The sequence below is a fragment of the Malaclemys terrapin genome, chromosome 1 (assembly GCF_027887155.1).
Source record: "Malaclemys terrapin pileata isolate rMalTer1 chromosome 1, rMalTer1.hap1, whole genome shotgun sequence".
In the NCBI taxonomy this organism is placed as follows: domain Eukaryota; kingdom Metazoa; phylum Chordata; order Testudines; family Emydidae; genus Malaclemys; species Malaclemys terrapin.
Genome location: NC_071505.1, coordinates 243,744,695 through 243,763,549, shown reverse-complemented (window position 1 = coordinate 243,763,549; position 18,855 = coordinate 243,744,695). Strand labels below are relative to the sequence as shown.

Genomic DNA, 18,855 nt, shown 5'->3' with positions numbered 1-18,855 from the left:
TAAACTACAAACACACTGACATGCACTGTAGTCACATCATTGAAAGACAAGCCTGTTTTCAGATCTCTACTTTCCCCATTCCTTTGATCAGCCAACAGGAAAAATTACTGTATGGTGTCAATGCAAAACTCCCTTACTGATGAATGAGAATGGAGCCAAACTCAGGTTGTTTGGATGGTAGCCCACAGCACTACTGCCGAGGGCCATCAGGCCAGTTCCAACCTTAAAACTCTCATATCTGTAAGGCAACTCTCAATGCCATTATTCTGCATTCCCTGTATGTATAAAACTATAACTGACCCATTTCAATAGGAAAACCAAGCGTGTAGGAATAGCAGAATATTGGAACAAGATTTCTGCACAGATCAGATTGTAGAATTTTTCCATTTGGACCTTTGAAGATAGGATTCTTCGGTATATGACTGCTACTTACAGAAGCTCACTATATCATCAGTTCTCTGATCTCTGTCTAGGCTGTGGGTGCTCGGGCTAAAAACTCTAAAGAGAGAGAATGAGGATGGGTTATAAAACAAAAAATAAAAAGAGGGTTCGGGGAGGATGTATGTCTAATGGCATTTCTCAGTGCCATGATGTGTTAATGTTGGAAAATGAACCAGCTGGAAAGCAGAGTGTGGGCTTAACACTGGTGATGTTCATTTTTAATAAGGTCTAATATCACTAGAAAATCTTTAGCTTTTAACCAGATTTATCCCTTGTATTTCTTTCTTCTCTCTCTCTCTCCTTCCTCCTATCTTCCAACCTGCTTTTGCCTAAATAACCACTACCTTGCTTTAAACATACATGATGTGCACGATTACTTCCTACAATCTTCTGGGGAAATCAGACTAAACATCAGTGCCTTTCTGTTGAGCAGTCCACCATCTTTATGCTTTCTCAGACTTCAAGCAGTCTAAGTTTCTAATGGAATAAAAGGTGATTTTTTTTCTGCCTTTCTGCATGCTTGGCCATTTCATTCAAAAGACAGTAGAAAGCTTAATTATCATCAAAACCTGTTTACTGTTATCATTGTCTCCACTTCTGACTCACATATAAACTACTATTCAGAATAGCTTTTTCCTCCTTGTGTTTATCCTAAAGTGTTTACATATCATTAGTGGTTATCTGAGTCATCTTTGTCACAGTCATTCAAATTTTATGCAGTAATATTTCTGCTTCAGGAATCAAAGATCTGTGACTGTTTCCCTCCTTTTTGAAGCACTGATGTATCTGTAGATGAATGTACATAGTGCTTGCATTGTAACTGACTAAGTTGACTGTTCACCACACAAAGAAGTGATAAAGCCCTTAAGCAAGATGATACTGGTTTTACCATTATTTCTAACTTAATAGAGAAATTATGGTATTAAGCCATTTAATGGCTCTTTTGTAATGTGTCTACTCCACTACCGTGGGGAAAAATGTTGCAACTCTGATCTTTTGTTCTGCAGCCATTATTTCCAGCAAACATGTTTCATTTTTTAAAGGAAATTTTCCTTGTATTCTACTTCACGAAATTCTATGCTGCTTTCTAGAAAGAAAAAGAAAATCTATAAGATCAGAAATAACTGTTGAATTCAAAATATTTAAATTAACAAATGTAGGAAATAGACTAGTGAAAGATGCCCTTTTGTAGACCAATTTAAGGTGAAATCATGTCCCCATTAAAGTCAATAGCAAAGCTCTCATTGACTTCAATGGGGCCAATCTCTATTGCAGATTTCATATTCATATTTTCTGACTGACCAACATAATAAATAGATTTTTTTTAAAGTGTTGTCATTTAAAAATGAGTTGTTGCATAAGTCGCAGGGAAGACAAATGAAATTAATTTTGAAGTTCAAATTTTTGGCTAAAATTCTCTTCTAAATATGCTAGAATTGGTTTGAACTAGCAGCTTGAGCAGCAACGATTTTTAGTTTTTGCGTCCCTTAAAATGATAAAGCCTTCTTTATAATATAGTTTAGAGGGCTTCTACAACAGCTGAAAATATACTGAACCAATTCTGGCTCTACAGAACTTTGTATTTCTAACCTAGAGATTATTTGTGTGGGTGAACAGCTATTTACCATCCATTACCATTAAAAAACATCATTTAAAGTCTGTCACCATTTGAAGTTCCATACCAGAGGGGTGGTGTTTATGCTAGCTACCTTCCTTTGTTGGGATAAAACAATCAATGCTTCTGCAAAAGCTTTGGAGGAATCTATTGCTATGAGTAACTTTAGATCAAAACCAGCATGCACCTCTCAGACAAGTAGGCTCAATAATTACTGTGAGACTATTTGCCTGTGTGAGGCAAGCTGAATTTGGCCCTTTAATTTGAAATTACACGTGTATGATGTTTTCTCTGTTATCTATCATATACTGTGGTCCTGTGTTATACCCAAACTGCATTAATTTATTACATTTCCACTACCATTATTCTTTCTTCCCTCTAACTAACAGCAGAAACATCTAATATCTGGCAACATTCATTTGAAAAATGCAAAAGCACATCAAATGATCTTCTTCCCACTTTTTTATTGGCTCTGTAATTTTACATTTTTAACCCATTAAAAAAAAAACAACACCTTTTCCCTTCCATTTGGTTGCTGACAGATATTTTCTCTTTAGTATTTTGCTTCAGTCCCAATCTCAGGTCATACACCTTGTTAAGAAATCTTTGCCTTTTGTGGTTTCTAGAGGAGCCAAAAATGGTACTTTGCTTTAGAAAGGAATAATGGGGACTCTACATACTTCCACTTTCCTATGAGTATAGCCTGTTGAACTAGAGTGCTTTTATTACGTCAGTGACCAATAAACTATTATCTTTGTCAAGTCGTTGGCTTCTTCTCTTTTGAAAGAAAAGAGGACAGGATTCTGCTTTTGAAGAACTTGAATCCCATGACAACTACTGACCCTTTCCCTGTGTTGGAATGAGTAGTCTGCAAGGTGATCTCCTGTAGTACCAACCCTCATCAGTTTCAAGTGCAACTGCCTATTTCTTCAGTACAGAATCATTCTGCAAATAAGTAAAGGGGATCATTTGCTCTTTAATTTTGGTGGCTGAGCACTTTGAGCTGACATCTCATAAATAAGGCTACGATTTTGTCACAGAGGTCGTGAAAGTCACAGAATTCATGACTTCCAGGGTCCTCCATGACTTCAGCCTGCAGCGGCCGGGAACTACAGGATTTGTCTGAGCTCTGAGCCGCTGCAGGTGGTGGGGGAATCCTACAGCTCCTGAGTATCCTACAGCCCCTAGGAGCTCCTGGCCACCAGAGCCACGGGTGGCGGGGGAACCTGCGCAGCTCCAACCAGAGCCCCTGCAGCTGTCCAGCCGCCACAGATGGTGTGGGGACTCTGCAGCTCCTCATTTTGTCACCAATGTTTTTGGTCAAAGTCATGGACAGATCATTGGCTTCCGTGAAATTTTCTTTATTGCCCGTGACCTGTCCGTGACTTTTTCTAAAAATATCCATGACAAAATCTTAGCCTTACTCATAAATAAACATTCTACCAGCATAGCTAATAGCCTTGTTCCAGGACAGTTTTGACATTCTTATAGGCACTGTGCTCTCAAGTCATTTGATCATGTCATAAGGAAATCTCTTGTTAATACAAAGAACTTTTTCTGCTGTAGTTAATAGTCAAAAGAGTGTGGCAGAACATATACACATTACTAGTTAGTTATGGTACACTGTATATATCTCTGAGAGAGTGATTAGTATTCTATCAATGGAGTTCAAAATGGGATTAAAGCCATTCTGAGTGGGCAGTATATCTCAAGGAATTAACCCCAGGATTAGGAATCTACATTTTGATTTAAACCTAACTTTAAAAAAAAACTATATTGGAAAATTTTATTGCTTTATATGACCTTGATACAACAATTAGATTTTTATTCTTTACATCTTGAGAAATTCACTCATTTCCCTCATGTATTCAGCAGTAGTCTCAGTGTTTTTCCTCATCCTTGCAGAAGAGTATGAAACATAAAACAACTCTAAATGCACTGGCGAACAGCGATGGGCCACTTCTTGAAGGAACTCTTTCAGCTTCCGAGGCATAATTAGATCAATGCTAGGTAACAGTATTGCACATGTTGCCAGTTTGGATTCATTTCTATTGGTGTGCTGTGCTATTTACAACTAAAACTATTTCCTCCAGAGTTTTTGTTGTGCCTTACCAGTTTTGATATATAATATCATGACCATTTTCTTAGAGATCCAAGTTTTTGTATGATGTATGTCAAATCACAGGTAAGGTGTTTTTGTCTCAGACACATAATAGTAAAAGGCCCTGATCCTGCAAAGCAATCTGCCTGCATGGATCCATACACCCACAGGGGGTTCCATTGAAGAGGATTGGGTTTAAGAGATTAAGTATTGTATGACAATTGCTTTCATATTTATAAACTACTTGTTCTCATGCTATATCTTGGGTGCTGAATACATAGTATACAGAGAAATAATACTTATCCATTAGCAGTTTATTCGTCATAGCCCAGGTACTTCTCAGACACATGTATAGACCAAATGCAGACAAAACAAGATATTAGACATACAGAGTCTTAAAATGCTGTAGGTATTACTGAAAACTCAAACATGGAGCTCCATTTATTATGTCTCTTGTGTGATATATATTCTTGGATGAAAAACTGCATTAGAATGGCATTAAGATTGAAAGTACATAGCAGTAATTTTATGGTAAAAAAAAAAAAATCACACAGGAATTTTGTAATTATCTCCAAAACAGGCATTAAAAACCCAGAAAATTTGGAGTTTAACATGTTTCGATTTCTTTTAAGGTTAAGGTATAGAAAAGCATAGTTAAAGCATAGGAAGAACCTTAATTCTGCCCTGTGGTGACACTATGCAATAACGATATAGTTACAATTAATGCATTATTCTAGTGTCTGGAGTCCCTGATTAGATTAAACTGCTTTTCAGGTTTTTTCTCTCCCGGTGTCACTACAGAAGTCACCATGGGGAACCTGTGAGGGGGGGGTCAGGAAGGGTGAGTGGAAATATAGAGGGTGCAGGACTGTTCATTGGCCTTCAAGGATAGTTGTGGGACAGAGTGTTATGTATGAGAAGGATCTTGTTTTGAGGAGACCAGGGGTATGTCTACACTACGAAATTAGGTCGAATTTATAGAAGTCGGTTGTTAGAAATCATTTTTATAAGGTCAGTTGTGTGTGTCCCCACACAAAATGTTCTAAGTGCATTAAGTCAGCGGACTGCGTCCACAGTACCGAGGCTAGCGTCGACTTCCGGAGCGTTGCACTGTGGTAGCTATCCCACAGTTCCCGCAGTCTCTGCCGCCCATTGGAATTCTGGGTTGAGATCCCAATGCCTGATGGGGCAAAAACAGTGTCACAGGTGATTCTGGATACATGTCGTCAGGCCCCACCCTCCCTCCCTCCCTGCCGTGAAAGCAACGGCAGACAATCGTTCTGCACCTTTTTTCAGGCCAGACGCCATAGGACTGGGATCATGGAGCCCGCTCAGATCACCGCGGCAATTATGAGCACTTTAAACAGTACGTGCATTATCCTGGAGCATATACAGGACCAGAACCTGCCAAGGCAAAACCAGGCGAGGAGGCGACGGCAGCGTGGCGACAAGAGTGATGAGGAAATAGACATGGACATAGACCTCTCACAAAGTACGGGCCCCAGCAATGTGCAAATCATAGTGTTAATGAGGCAGGTTCATGCCGTGGAACGCCGATTCTGGGCCAGGGACACAAGCACAGACTGGTGGGACTGCGTAGTGTTGCAGGTGTGGGATGATTCCCAGTGGCTACAAAACTTTTACATGCGTAAGGGCACTTTCGTGGAACTTCGTGAGTTGCTTTCCCCTGCCCTGAAGTGCCAGAATACCAAGATGAGAGCAGCCCTCACAATTGAGAAGTGAGTGGCAATAGCCCTGTGGAAGCTTGCAACGCCAGACAGCTACCGGTCAGTCGGGAATCAATTTGGAGTGGGTAAATCTACTGTGGGGGCTGTTGTGATCCAAGTAGCCAACACAATCAAAGAGCTGCTGGTATCAAGGGTAGTGACTCTGGGAAACGTGCAGGTCATAGTGGATGGCTTTGCTGCAATGGGATTCCCTAACTGTGGTGGGCGATAGATGGAACCCATATCCCTATCTTCGCACCGGAGCACCAAGCCAGCGAGTACATAAACCGCAAGGGGTACTTTTCAATGCTGCTGCAAGCACTACTGGATCACAAGGGACATTTCACTAACATCAAGGAGTCTGGTGGCACCTTAAAGACTAACAGATTTATTTGGGCATAAGCTTTCGTGGGTAAAAACCTCACTTCTTCAGATGCATAGAGTGAAAGTTACAGATGCAGGCATTATATACTGACACATGGAGAGCAGGGAGTTACTTCGCAAGTGGAGAACCAGTGTTGACAGGGCCAATTCAATCAGGGTGGATGTAGTCCACCCCCAATAATAGATGAGGAGGTGTCAATTCCAGGAGAGGAAAAGCTGCTTCTGTAATGAGCCAGCCACTCCCAGTCCCTATTCAAGCCCAGATTACTGGTGTTAAATTTGCAAATGAATTTTAGTTCTGCTGTTTCTCTTTGAAGTCTGTTTCTGAAGTGTTTTTGTTCAATGATAGTGACTTTTAAATCTGTAATTGAATGACCAGGGAGATTGAAGTGTTCACTTACTGGCTTATGTATGTTACCATTCCTGATGTCCGATTTGTGTCCATATATTCTTTTGCAGAGGGACTGTCCGGTTTGGCCAATGTACATGGCAGAGGGGCATTGCTGGCACATGATGGCATATATAACATTAGTGGATGTGCAGGTGAATGAGCCCTTGATGGTGTGGCTGATGTGGTTGGGTCCTCTGATGGTGTCGCCAGAATAGATATGGGGACAGAGTAGGCAACGAGATTTGCTACAGGGATTGGTTCCTGGGGTGGTGTGGTGTGTAGTTGCTGGTGAGTATTTGCTTCAGGTTGGGGGGTTGTCTGTAAGCGAGGACTGGCCTGCCTCCCAAGGTCTGTGAGAGTGAAGGATCATTTTCCAGGATAGGTTGTAGATCGTGGATAATGCGTTGGAGAGGTTTTAGCTGGGGGCTGTATGTGATGGCCAGTGGTGTTCTGTTATTGTCCTTGTTGGGCCTGTCCTGTAGTAGGTGATTTCTGGGTACCCGTCTTGCTCTGTCAATCTGTTTCCTCACTTCCCCAGGTGGGTATTGTAGTTTTACGAATGCTTGATAAAGATCTTGTGGTGTTTGTCTCTGTCTGAGGAGTTGGAGCAAATTCGGTTGTATCTTAGGGCTTGGCTGTAGACAATGGATCGTGTGATGTATCTTGGATGGAAGCTGGAGGCATGCAGGTACATATAGCGGTCAGTAGGTTTCCCGTATAGGGTGGTGTTTATGTGACCATCACTTATTTGCACTGTAGTGTCCAGGAAGTGGATCTCTTGTGTGGACTGGTCCAGGCTGAGGTTGATGGTGGGGTGGAAATTGTTGAAGTCCAGGTGGAATTCTTCAAGGGCCTCCTTTCCGTGGGTCCATATGATGAAGATGTCATCAATGTAGCGCAAGTAGAGGAGGGGCACTAGGGGACGAGAGCTGAGGAAGCGGCGTTCTAAGTCAGCCATAAAAATGTTGGCATATAGTGGGGCCATGCGGGTACCCATAGCAGTGCCACTGACTTGAAGGTATAAGTTGTCCCCAAATCTGAAGTGGTTGTGGGTGAGGACAAAGTCACAAAGCTCAGCCACCAGGCGTGCTGTGGCCTCATCAGGGATACTGTTCCTGACAGCTTGTAGTCCATCCTCATGTGGAATATTGGTGTAAAGTGCTTCTACATCCATGGTGGCCAGGATGGTGTTTTCAGGAAGAACACCAATGCATTGTAGTTTCCTCAGGAAGTCGGTGGTGTCTCGAAGATAGCTGGGAGTGCTGGTAGCATAGGGTCTGAGGAGAATGTCCAAATAGCCAGATAATCCTGCTGGAAGAGTGCCAATGCCTGAGATGATGGGGCGTCCAGGGTTTCCGGGTTTATGGATCTTGGGTAGCAGATAGAATACCCCTGGTTGGGGTTTTGGGGGTGTGTCCATGTAGATTTGTTCCCGTACTGTAGCTGGGAATTTCTTGAGCAGATGGTGTAGTTTCTTTTGGTATTCCTCAGTGGGATCAGAGGATAGTGGCCTGTAGAATGTGGTCTTGGAGAGTTGCCTGGCAGCCTCCTGTTCATAATCCACTAACATCAACGTGGGATGGCCGGGAAAGGTACATGATGCTCGCGTCTTCAGGAACTCTGGTCTGTGTGAATGGCTGCAGGAAGGGACTTTCTTCCCAGACCAGAAAATAACCGTTGGGGGTGTTGAAATGCCTATAGTTATCCTTGGGGACCCAGCCTATCCCTTAATGCCATGGCTCATGAAGCCATACACAGGCAGCCTGGACAGTAGTCAGGACCTGTTCAACTATAGGCTGAGCAAGTGCAGAATGGTGGTGGAATGTGCATTTGGACGTTTAAAAGCGCGCTGGTGCAGTTTACTGACTTGGATAGACCTCAGCGAAACCAATATTCCCATTGTTATTACTGCTTGCTGCGTGCGCCACAATATCTGTGAGAGTAAGGGGGAGACATTTATGGCAGGGTGGGAGGTTGAGGCAAATCGCCTGGCCGCTGATTATGCGCAGCCAGACACCAGGGCAGTTAGAAGAGCACAGCAGGGCATGGTGCACATCAGAGAAGCTTTGAAAACCAGTTTCATGACTGGCCAGGCTACGGTGTGAAATTTCTGTTTTGTTTCTCCTTGATGACCCCCCCCCCCCCCCCCCCCCGGTTCACTCTTCTTCCCTGTAAGCTAACCACCCTCCCCTCCCCCCTTCGATCACCGCTTGCAGAGGCAATAAAGTCATTGTTACTTCACATTCATGCATTCTTTATTAATTCATCACACAAATAGGGGGATAACTGCCAAGATAGCCCGGGAGGGGTGGAGGAGGAGGGAAGCGCCAGGTGGGGTGGGGGAGGAGATAAGTACAAGGACACACTGCACTTTAAAACTTTACAACTTATTGAAGGCCAGCCTTCTGTTGCTTGGGCAATCCTCTGGGGTGGAGTGGCTGGGTGGCCGGAGGCCCCTCCACCGCGTTCTTGGGCGTCTGGGTGAGGAGGCAATGGAACTTGGGGAGGAGGGCTGTTGGTTACACAGGGGCTGTAGCGGCGGTCTGTGCTCCTGCTGACTTTTCTGCAGCTCAACCATACGCTGGAGCATATCAGTTTGATGCTCCAGCAGCCGGAGCATCGACTTTTGCCTTCTGTCAGCAAGCTGACGCCGCCTATCCTCTTCAGCCCGCCACTTGCTCTCTTCAACCCGCGATTCAGCCCGCCACCTCTCCTCGCGTTCATATTGTGCTTTCCTGCACTCTGACATTGTCTGCCTCCATGCATTCTGCTGTGCTCTGTCAGCGTGGGAGGACACCTGGAGCTCCGAGAACATGTCATCCCAAGTGCGCCTTTTTCGCCTTCTAATCTTCACTAGTCTCTGCGAAGAAGAAACATTTGCAGCTGGTGGAGGAGAAGGGAGAGGTGGTAGTTAAAAAGACACATTTTAGAGAACAATGGGTACACTCTTTCACGTTAAATCTTGCTGTTCACATTACACAGCACATGTGCTTTCATTACAAGGTTGCATTTTTTCTTATACTGAGGGCTTGCCGGTTTGGTGTGAGAGATCACTCATGCAGTGCCAGGCAACAGAATTCAGCTTGCAGGCAGCCATGGTAAGCCACAGTCTTTTGGCTTTTTTAACCTTCATAACCTGTGGGAATGGCTTCAAACAGCAGTGCCCTTATTTCACATACCAAGCGGCCGTTGGGTTGGCCATTTAAAATGGGTTTGCAATTTAAAAGGAGGGGCTGCGGTTTCCGGGTTAACGTGCAGCACAAACCCAACTAACTCCCCTCCCCCGCCACCTCACACCCAATTCTCTGGGATGATCACTAACAGCGGGGAACATTTCTGTTCAGCAGAGCAGGAATGGGCACCTTTGAACGTCCCCTTAATAAAATCACCCTATTTCAACCAGGTGACCGTGAATGATATCACTCTCCTGAGGATAACAAAGAGAGATAAGGAATGGATGTTGTCTGCATGCCAGCAAACACCGGGACCATACGCTGCCATGCTTTGTTATGCAATGATTCCAGACTACGTGCTACTGGCCTGGCGTGGTAAAGTGTCCTACCATGGAGGACGGAATAAGGCAGCCCTCCCCAGAAACCTTTTGCAAAGGCTTTGGGAGTACATCAAGGAGAGCTTTCTGGAGATGTCCCTGGAGGATTTCCGCTCCATCTCCATACACATTAACAGACTTTTCCAGTAGCTGTACTGGCCGCGAATGCCAGGGCAAATTAATCATTAAACACGCTTGCTTTTAAACCATGTGTAATATTTACAAAGCTACACTCACCAGAGGTGCCTTGTGTGCCCTCAGGGTCTGGGAGCACACCTTGGGTGGGTTCGGGGGTAACTGGTTCCAGGTCCAGGGTGAAAAACATATCCTGGCTGTTGGGGAAACCAATTTCTCCGCTTCCTTGCTGTGAGCTATCTTCAATGTTTTCATCATCATCTTCCTCATCCCCAAAATCCGCTTCCGTGTTTTGTGATTCTCCATTGACGGAGTCAAAGCACAGGGTTGGGGTAATGGTGGCTGCACCCCCTAGCATGGCATGCAGCTCCACGTAGAAGCGGCATGTTTGCGGCTCTGCCCCGGACCTTACATTTGCCTCTCTGGTTTTGTGGTAGGCTTGCCTTAGCGCCTTAATTTTCACGCGGCACTGCTGTCCATCCCTGTTATGGCCTCTGTCCTTGATGCCCTTCGAGACTTTTCCTAATGTTTTGGCATTTCGTTTACTGCTACGGAGTTCAGCTATCACTGATTCGTCTCCCCATATGGTGAGCAGATCCCGTACCTCTCATTCGGTCCATGCTGGAGCTCTTTTGCGATCCTGCGACTCCATCATGGATACCTGTACTGATGAGCTCTGCGTGTTCACCTGGGCTCTCCACCACGCTGGGCAAACAGGAAATTCAAAATTTCGCGGGCCTTTTCCTGTCTACCTGGCCAGTGCATCTGAGTTGAGAGCGCTGTCCAGAGCGGTCACAATGGAACACTCTGGGATAGCTCCCGGAGGCCAATACCATCGAATTTCATCCCCACTACCCAAAATCCAACCCGGAAAGGCCAGTTTCAGCGCTAATCCCCTCGTCGGAGGTGGATTAAAGAAATCAATTTAAAGAGCCCTTTAAATAAAAAAAAAGGGCTTCGTCGTGTGGACAGGTCCAGGCTTAAATCAAGGTAACGCTGCTAAATTCGACCTAAAATCGTAGTGTAGACCAGGCCCAGGGCTATGTATCAAGCAGGGACCTGGAGTGGGGACAGAATTCCTGTGTGCCCAGGGCCAGAGTGTTTTCCCATGGTACTACTGAAAAAGCAGCATAGGGTCATGAGCTCTTCAAGCACAAAGACGTTGAGACTCAGCACCTGGATCTCCAGTATCTCCAGCCTCATTAATACCAGTTGTCTTACCCAAACAAACTCCCACCTGGACAAAGTGCTTCCCACTTTACCTCTTCCCATGGTCATCTCATTTCCTGACACCAGAAAACAACCATGTGGGTAATCAAGGGGAGGGAGGTCAAAGTGACAGTGCGTGAAGAGGGTGATGGGGTGTGAGGGAGCCATGCAGGGAAGTGGGCTGGAGGGGGAGGGGGAAGGCAGCTGTGTTTTTAGATATCTTGTAGCCCTGCAGAACAAAAAACAGACGCTTTATACCATTCTTAGGGGAGTTTCCCAGTTTTGCACTGTGGACACACACAACTTGTTTCTAGCCCTGGACATTCCCAAAATAGACCCTGAGCTCATGACATTTTATGTATAGAACACATCATTTTTAGAGGTATTTAGGGTAACTGGCTTTGCGGGTTGAGGGATATGAAATATAGTTCCTGTATCCTTTTTTTTTTTAATCCTTTAAAAATATTTATAAAATGCTTTCCCATAAGATGCAATGTATACTTATCTCTTTTTTTCCTTCTTAATTAATGCCTGTATTTGGTCTATATATGTTAAAAAGATTCTGGGCTATATTAAATACCCCTCTGCTGAATAATTCCCTGTATTTGTCTCACTGTTTGTCTTCAGAGAGTGATTATACTGTGGAGTTCAAAAGAGACCCTTATTGCTGCCCTTGAGCATATACAAGTAGTGTTTGAGGGATGTGATTGTTATAAAAGAAATAATGTCTCAGGCAGCTTTTATAAATAGAAAGGGGGTGAAATGACTAACATTGATGTTTTTTACCTCCTTTTGCCATTTTTTGTTTTAAACAGAGGAGGTAGGTTTTATTAATGGTTTGTTAATTTATTAATGGTTTATTCATTACTCATGAGAAAGTGACTGATAGCATTGGCTTGAATATTACTTAAGGTTTATTTTCCTCTCTATCATATAGCTTCTTTAACCCATAAATATTAGTTATATGTGCATTTGCAGAGGAGAATAGACCACTGCTTTGGGAAGGCCCAAAGCAAATTTCCCCTCAGTTAGTGCACACGTACTTCAGTCTCGTCATGCAATACTGCTATTATTGTAGTCCTGAGTATTTCCTGGGTAGATATTACCCATTGTGCTAGGTTATGGGGTGATTTTATAGCATAGATAAATGTTAATGGAAGATTAGACTAAGATAATATTGTGATGTGTGGTATAAATTGCCTTAATAGATCCATATGTAACCCAAGCAAGATCTGAAGAAGTAAAGAGCTAGTGCATTTAACCCCACTGTGCATTCTCATCAATTAACATAAACTAGTTGAGGAGAATTCTCTCTCTTTGGAAATGCTGGACAAAATATATGAAATTATTCTGGCCTTTTAAAAATTCCTGCTCCACTGATAAAAGGTCAAGGATTAAAAGATATTTAAAGCAATATAGCAAAATATAATGTAAACTGGTAATAATTCTCAAATTGAAAATGATCCTTCTAATCCATACTCTGTTCTTTAATGAACACATTATCAACTTCATATATGAAGAATAGCTGGCTCGCTAATCTCTAAATCTGATGTAAAATTAATCATGTAGAAATTGGCTAATTGCTCATCACTTTGGGATTGCCCCTTTGATTGAAACAAACAAGCCAGACAATGGTGCTCTTGTGAGCAGTATGTGTGTGCCAAAGGCATAGTGCCGCTCTGAAATGACATTTTTTTAGGATATTTAGCTATTTTTATTGTCCACTTACTGTGTATTATTTTATTTTCTTGACAGATTATGTCCAGGCACTGTTCGGACCACATTTCAGAATTCGCACCTCCTGCCTCTCTGAAGAACCCAAAATATAGGAGCAATTCCCCAGCCAGGAGGTCTAATTCTCATTCTAAAAAAAGGATGTTTACGCACTGGAGAGGCAATGATTATTCAATACTTCCATCTATCTTTGGCTATTCAAATAACCGTTGCAATTCCAGTGCAAAATACTGCTACAGTAGGTCAGGTTTGGAAACATCCGTATGACAGATCACCAATTCAAGCCTTTAAGAACTGCATTTTTCTTTCTTTTTTGCAAAAACAGGAAACATGTCACAGAACTGTACTAAAATACACTTGGCTTTTCCTGTCTGAAATAATGTTCAGACAAATAGGATCAAGAGTTATAAGTATGAATCTTTCCAGGCCTGTTGGCCCCTTTTTTATGTTTTGAACTGCTGCAGCAATGAACAATCCGCACAGTCTGGTACTGTGAGACTGATAACACTATGAATTCTCTTCATGCTGTGTCAAGACATTTGTGCGTTTGTTGCTTCTGTTGTCATTAGTCATTTTCTGTATTAGTTGAAGTGTATAGTTTTAGTCAATGACCTACATTTTGAGATCAACAGTTTCAATTTTCAGCCAGAAGCAATGACCTCAGATAACTCCAGTGAAAGTCACTTGAAGAATATTTAACAAGTGCTGCTTCTGATTTTCCTCTGTACTTTTTTCTTTCTTTGCTCTTTCTGTAGAACAAACTGGTGTTTCCTCTGTGCAAATCTGCTTTCAAGAAACACTCTCTACTATTCACTTTCTTGTAAGTGGCCAAATCAGGGCTAGTATGGTTTTAAGGTAGTTTCCCCTGTAGAAAGGTAGACAAAATACATTTTGCTTAGACTAGATACACACCATATGGAGTCAAGCTGGCTGTCAAATACATAAAACCATCATTATTGATATTTACTCAGTTACTGAATTTAAGAATTTAGCCTAAAATATCTGAATTTAAGAATAAATTAAGCCAGTGTTCCTATCACCTAGCTACCTCTCTGGAAAAGTGTATGTGCATGATTTCTAAAGTATACATATTAGAAAGTATTGGTGGGTTAAGCTTTTTCCTGTCAATGATAGGAAATAGTTGTTCATAACCAATCTTTTATGCTACTCAAATAGGATTTTTTTAATATCTCCATTTTTGGTCCTTGATTCTTATTTTAACTTAATGGCTAATGGATCCACTATATGTATCTCATTATGAAGAAGCCAGTATACGTTTGTTAGTCTTTTGAGACATAACCACTAGATGGCATGTATCTATTACTATCAGGCTGGCTCCAGCATTTCTGTAGCCCCAAGCAAAAAAAAAAAAAAAAAAAGCCGCGATCGGCGGCAGCAGTTCAGCGGTAGGTCCTTCGCTCCTAGAGGGAGTGAGAGACCTGCTGCCCCCGAATTGCTGCAGGTGCCGCCCCTCTCCCTTGGCCACCCCAAGCACCTGTTTGTTAAGCTGGTGCCTGGAGCCAGCCCTGATTACTGTGGATTAAAACATATTTCTGGTAGAAATAAGTCTGACTACAAGATGTATGAATTATTTAAAGCATTACAGCCAGCTTGTGCTTCCAATTTCTCTGCAGCATTAATTTTACCTTGCACTGGTTTTACTTAGATATGTACTTGCTTGGTTTTTGTCCAGTGTTTTATTTGGGGTGTAAAAATGCTTCAAGATTTAATCTAATACTGATCAATTTTAATGTACCCATAGTTAATAACAGATTAACAAGCATTTCCATGAATGCTTCTGGCAGGCCATTAGTTAAAAGTTTATTTCTAAATGGAAACTAAGTTTTTGGGATGAGAGCTGCTGCCTTTATTAGAAAACTTGACCAAGGCATTGTTTGCAGACTTTTTAATGCTGTAGGTAAGGGGGGAAAAGGGAGGATTTCATTTTGTGTAAAATAACTTAGAAATGCATGTTTTTTAAAATAAAAGTAAAATCAATTCACTAGGAAACGTTTCACACAAACATTTCCAGTGAACTCTTCATAAGAACCAGTGACCTACTGTTAAGAAACACTGGGGAAAACAGCTAGAATTTTTAAAAAGTGAATTGTGAAAACTTCATTATACCAAAGATTAGGGAGAAGAAGAGAAAAGTCTGACAACCTCATTCATTGCCCTAAAGAAAGATATTAGGGCATCTTTACCATTTAATATGTAGCAGTTTTCAGTTTCAAACAATGCCATTATATTGGTCACATACTGTAATATTAATAAATATAAATATATTTATATTTACCATTGCATACTTGAATGTCGGTCAGTTAGAACTGTCCCCTACATAAAACACTGGTGTATATATTTTTTAAATAATCTTATATGGGTATAAGTTTTATACCAGTAGTAGTGACAAATTTCCTGTGTGCAGTTAACAAATTATTTGTAATGTATTTTTTAGAAATCTTAAAATTGCCTTTGCACTGAAATATTTTTCATACTATAGCTATTTATAGGTCTGTTTTATGCATACATCTGTTAACACACCATTTTTATTATTTTTAAATATCTGTTTTGAAGGCTCTTTTAATATTTTTGAGTTTTGGCCACTTAAATTTTAGCTGACAGAGGAATTGTGGTTGAATGTTAAAATTCTAAAGAATGTTTAAATTAGAAATTTAGGTCTCTTGCTCTATCAGTCTCACCCAAACTACTGATGTTTTGGTGCTGTTTATTATAGTAGTGATTAGTGTGATACATTTTCTGCTTATATACTATTTACTCTCACTTTTTTTATTCTGTAAAGCCTCCTTTTTGATTTCTTCTCATTTCCATCCTTCAGCCTTAAATAAGAAGACTCTTGCTTGATCTTGAAAATGCTTCATTCCTGCGCTGCCTACTAACAAAACAGTTTACTGCAACCTTCTTACAGAAATCATTGACAGAGATTTTATACAGGCTGAAACACTTTGTGTTTGGGGCGTTGTTTAAAGGACAAAATAGTTCTTTTTAAATATGTCATTTTCAGGAGAGAGAGAGAGAGATGTTTTGCATTTACTAAGTCAAAGCAGAAATATCTATTTAAAACTTTTAATTAAATAACTGTACTATATTTATCTGCAAAAATATGCCATCTAAATGAAAAAGGCATATGTTCTCAAAATTAATTGACACTTGATACATCTTTGTTTCAGTCCCTTGTTACTATTGCCAACCTAGTCCAGTGCAGCAGATGTTAAACTCAAGAGTTTCATTGTAAATGGATCAGATAGGACACACATGTAAATGTAAGTTATATCTAAATAACATTAGAAGGAGTATTATTAATGGGACATGGTCATTTTATGGACTTTTGTTTGATGAAAGAAATTTCAGGAAGAAGATAAGAACAATCTATATAACTTCTTCACTTGCCTTGTTTAAATTGTTGCAGCTTTAACAACAAAATATCTCCATAACTGCTTTTATAAATGTATTGGCATTGGTAGGCACCAACCAAATGTTTGTGAAGACTTAGAAAGTATTTCAGGCTTCTTAGCTACTGAAGTTCATGTATTCCTGCAGTGAGTAGTAGCAAAATACTAGAATCATTTTCATTGTATGGTACACAATAATTAATATTGTTTGTTCAACCGCTTAATATAAAAGCTTACAGTTTACTTTCTTGCTTGCATTAGCCTGTTTGTCTTGATCCCACTGGCTTGCAAGTATAAAAGGAAACAAGTTTAATTGAGGAACTGCACTATTTTGGAAAGCCAGTGGGGTCATTGTGATCATGCTATTGTCTGTTAACAAAGCTTTAATGGAAATTTGTCAAAGTATTATGAAAATGTAAGTATACAAGATTCTACTTTGCAGAATAATCTAAAAATCAGTTTATGTAGCTTTAATTTTTTACCATATGAAAATATACAGACTTTAAAATGTGGTGTTTCTGACTTGTTATATGTATGCATATACATACTGTCACTTAAAATGTCCTCATTATATAATGTAAAGTAGAAGCTGCAAAAGTGCTATTGGGAATGGGGGGAGTTGTTATCAGTGCATTAAACATTAAAGATGTCTGTAGTTATCTGCACCAAATACTGACATTTATTTTTAATTGTACAATGATAGGTGCATTTATCTGAAAATAAATCAGCCTTCAAATCTAACGTTTAGATTATCCTATAACACTTCATTCACCTGACCTAAACAGTCAAATAATCATACATTACTGTAAAGTTTATTTTCAATGCTATTTTTAACTTTCATTTCTATAGATACCCACACATAACTTGTTTATGTATACTCATTCATATTTTGGACATTTCCATAGACTATATAAGCAGGAGATACGAATCTGTTTGCAATAAAATAAAAATTAAAGACTGGTTTAGCTTGTTGATAAGCAATTAAAATCATTTAAGGGTCAATATGAAATGATTTCTTATTAACCTGTAATAAACTGTAAGTAGATAATAGAATAATAAAGTAGTGTTTGAATCTGTTACTGATATGTTTGTACTCACATTTTATTTTAGTCGTCTGATTGTGCCAGCTTCAGTGAGCTTTGTTCATCATGACCAAGACTTTTTTCTTTCACAGTAGTTTGAAAAAGGTGTTACATTTTTAGGAAGTGTATGTAGCCAGAGGAGGAGCAGAGTGATAAAAGTGAGAGTTCACTCAAGGCTTAGGTTTAAACACAAAATCACTCACTCTGGATTGGTTTTATTGCAGAGGTTCTGGGTTAATACAAATTGGCACCAGTTTGGCAAAGCTTTGTTCCTTCCATGCAGTTTTACAGCCAGCAAGCTTTAAAAAAATTTGAAACCAACCAAAACTATAAACCACACCATGTAGCATATATTTTTCCCTAGAATTCCTTGCCCTGGAAAACCCAGTTTTCTACCCCATGAGTAAAACCCTTCTTTTGAGGTAGGTAGAGTACTACCAAATTCATGGTCCATTTTGGTCAATTTCACAGTCATAGGATTTTAAAAATAATAAATTTCATGATTCTAGATATTTAAATCCCTGAAATGTCACCGTGTTATAACTATAGGGGTCCTGACCCAACTCTGAAGGCAGGAGCGCAGAAGTAAGGGTGGCATGGTATGGTAATCCCACCTTTACTACTGTGCTGCTGCTGGCAGAGCACTGCCTTCAGACCTGGGTGCCCGGCTAACAGCTGCCACTCTCCAGCCGCCCAGCTCTGAAAACAGCGCAGAAGTAAGGGTGGCAATACCGACCCCCCTAAAATAACCTTGCAAAAAAAAAAAAAACCTGACCCTCATTTGGGTCAGGACCCCCAGTTTGAGAAACGCTGGTCTCCCCCGTGAAATCTGTATAGCATAGGGTAAAAGCACACATAAGACCAAATTTCATGATCCGTGAGGCGTTTTTCATGGCAGGGAATTTGGTAGGGCCCTAGATCAGCTGCACTTAATTAGCTCTCAAATAATAGTTCCTCCCTGAGCTGTCTCTGAACTATGGTTGGGAATTAACCCCTGAAGTGCCAGACCATTGGCTGGCTTGTCAAGGACTCCTCTGTAAAATGCTCCTGGGGCAGACAGCAGCAGGGACTTGAGA

General features: G+C 41.0%; 1 protein-coding gene across 3 annotated transcripts in view; it reads left to right on the top strand.

The window, feature by feature from the left end:
* ATP11A (ATPase phospholipid transporting 11A) overlaps positions 1–17,780 on the top strand; it is a 236,885-nt gene extending 219,105 nt beyond the window's left edge. The window contains exons 29-30 of one of the 3 annotated variants that reach the window (XM_054011227.1): positions 3,962–4,066; positions 13,309–13,396. In XM_054011227.1, coding sequence (XP_053867202.1) covers positions 3,962–4,051 — 90 coding nt within the window. In that variant the 3' untranslated portion in view covers positions 4,052–4,066; positions 13,309–13,396. Of the gene's footprint in view, positions 1–844; positions 934–3,961; positions 4,067–13,308 lie in introns of all 3 variants that reach the window. The other 2 variants (XM_054011230.1, XM_054011221.1) reach the window with 2 other exon arrangements.
* Positions 17,781–18,855: the final 1,075 nt, after the last annotated feature.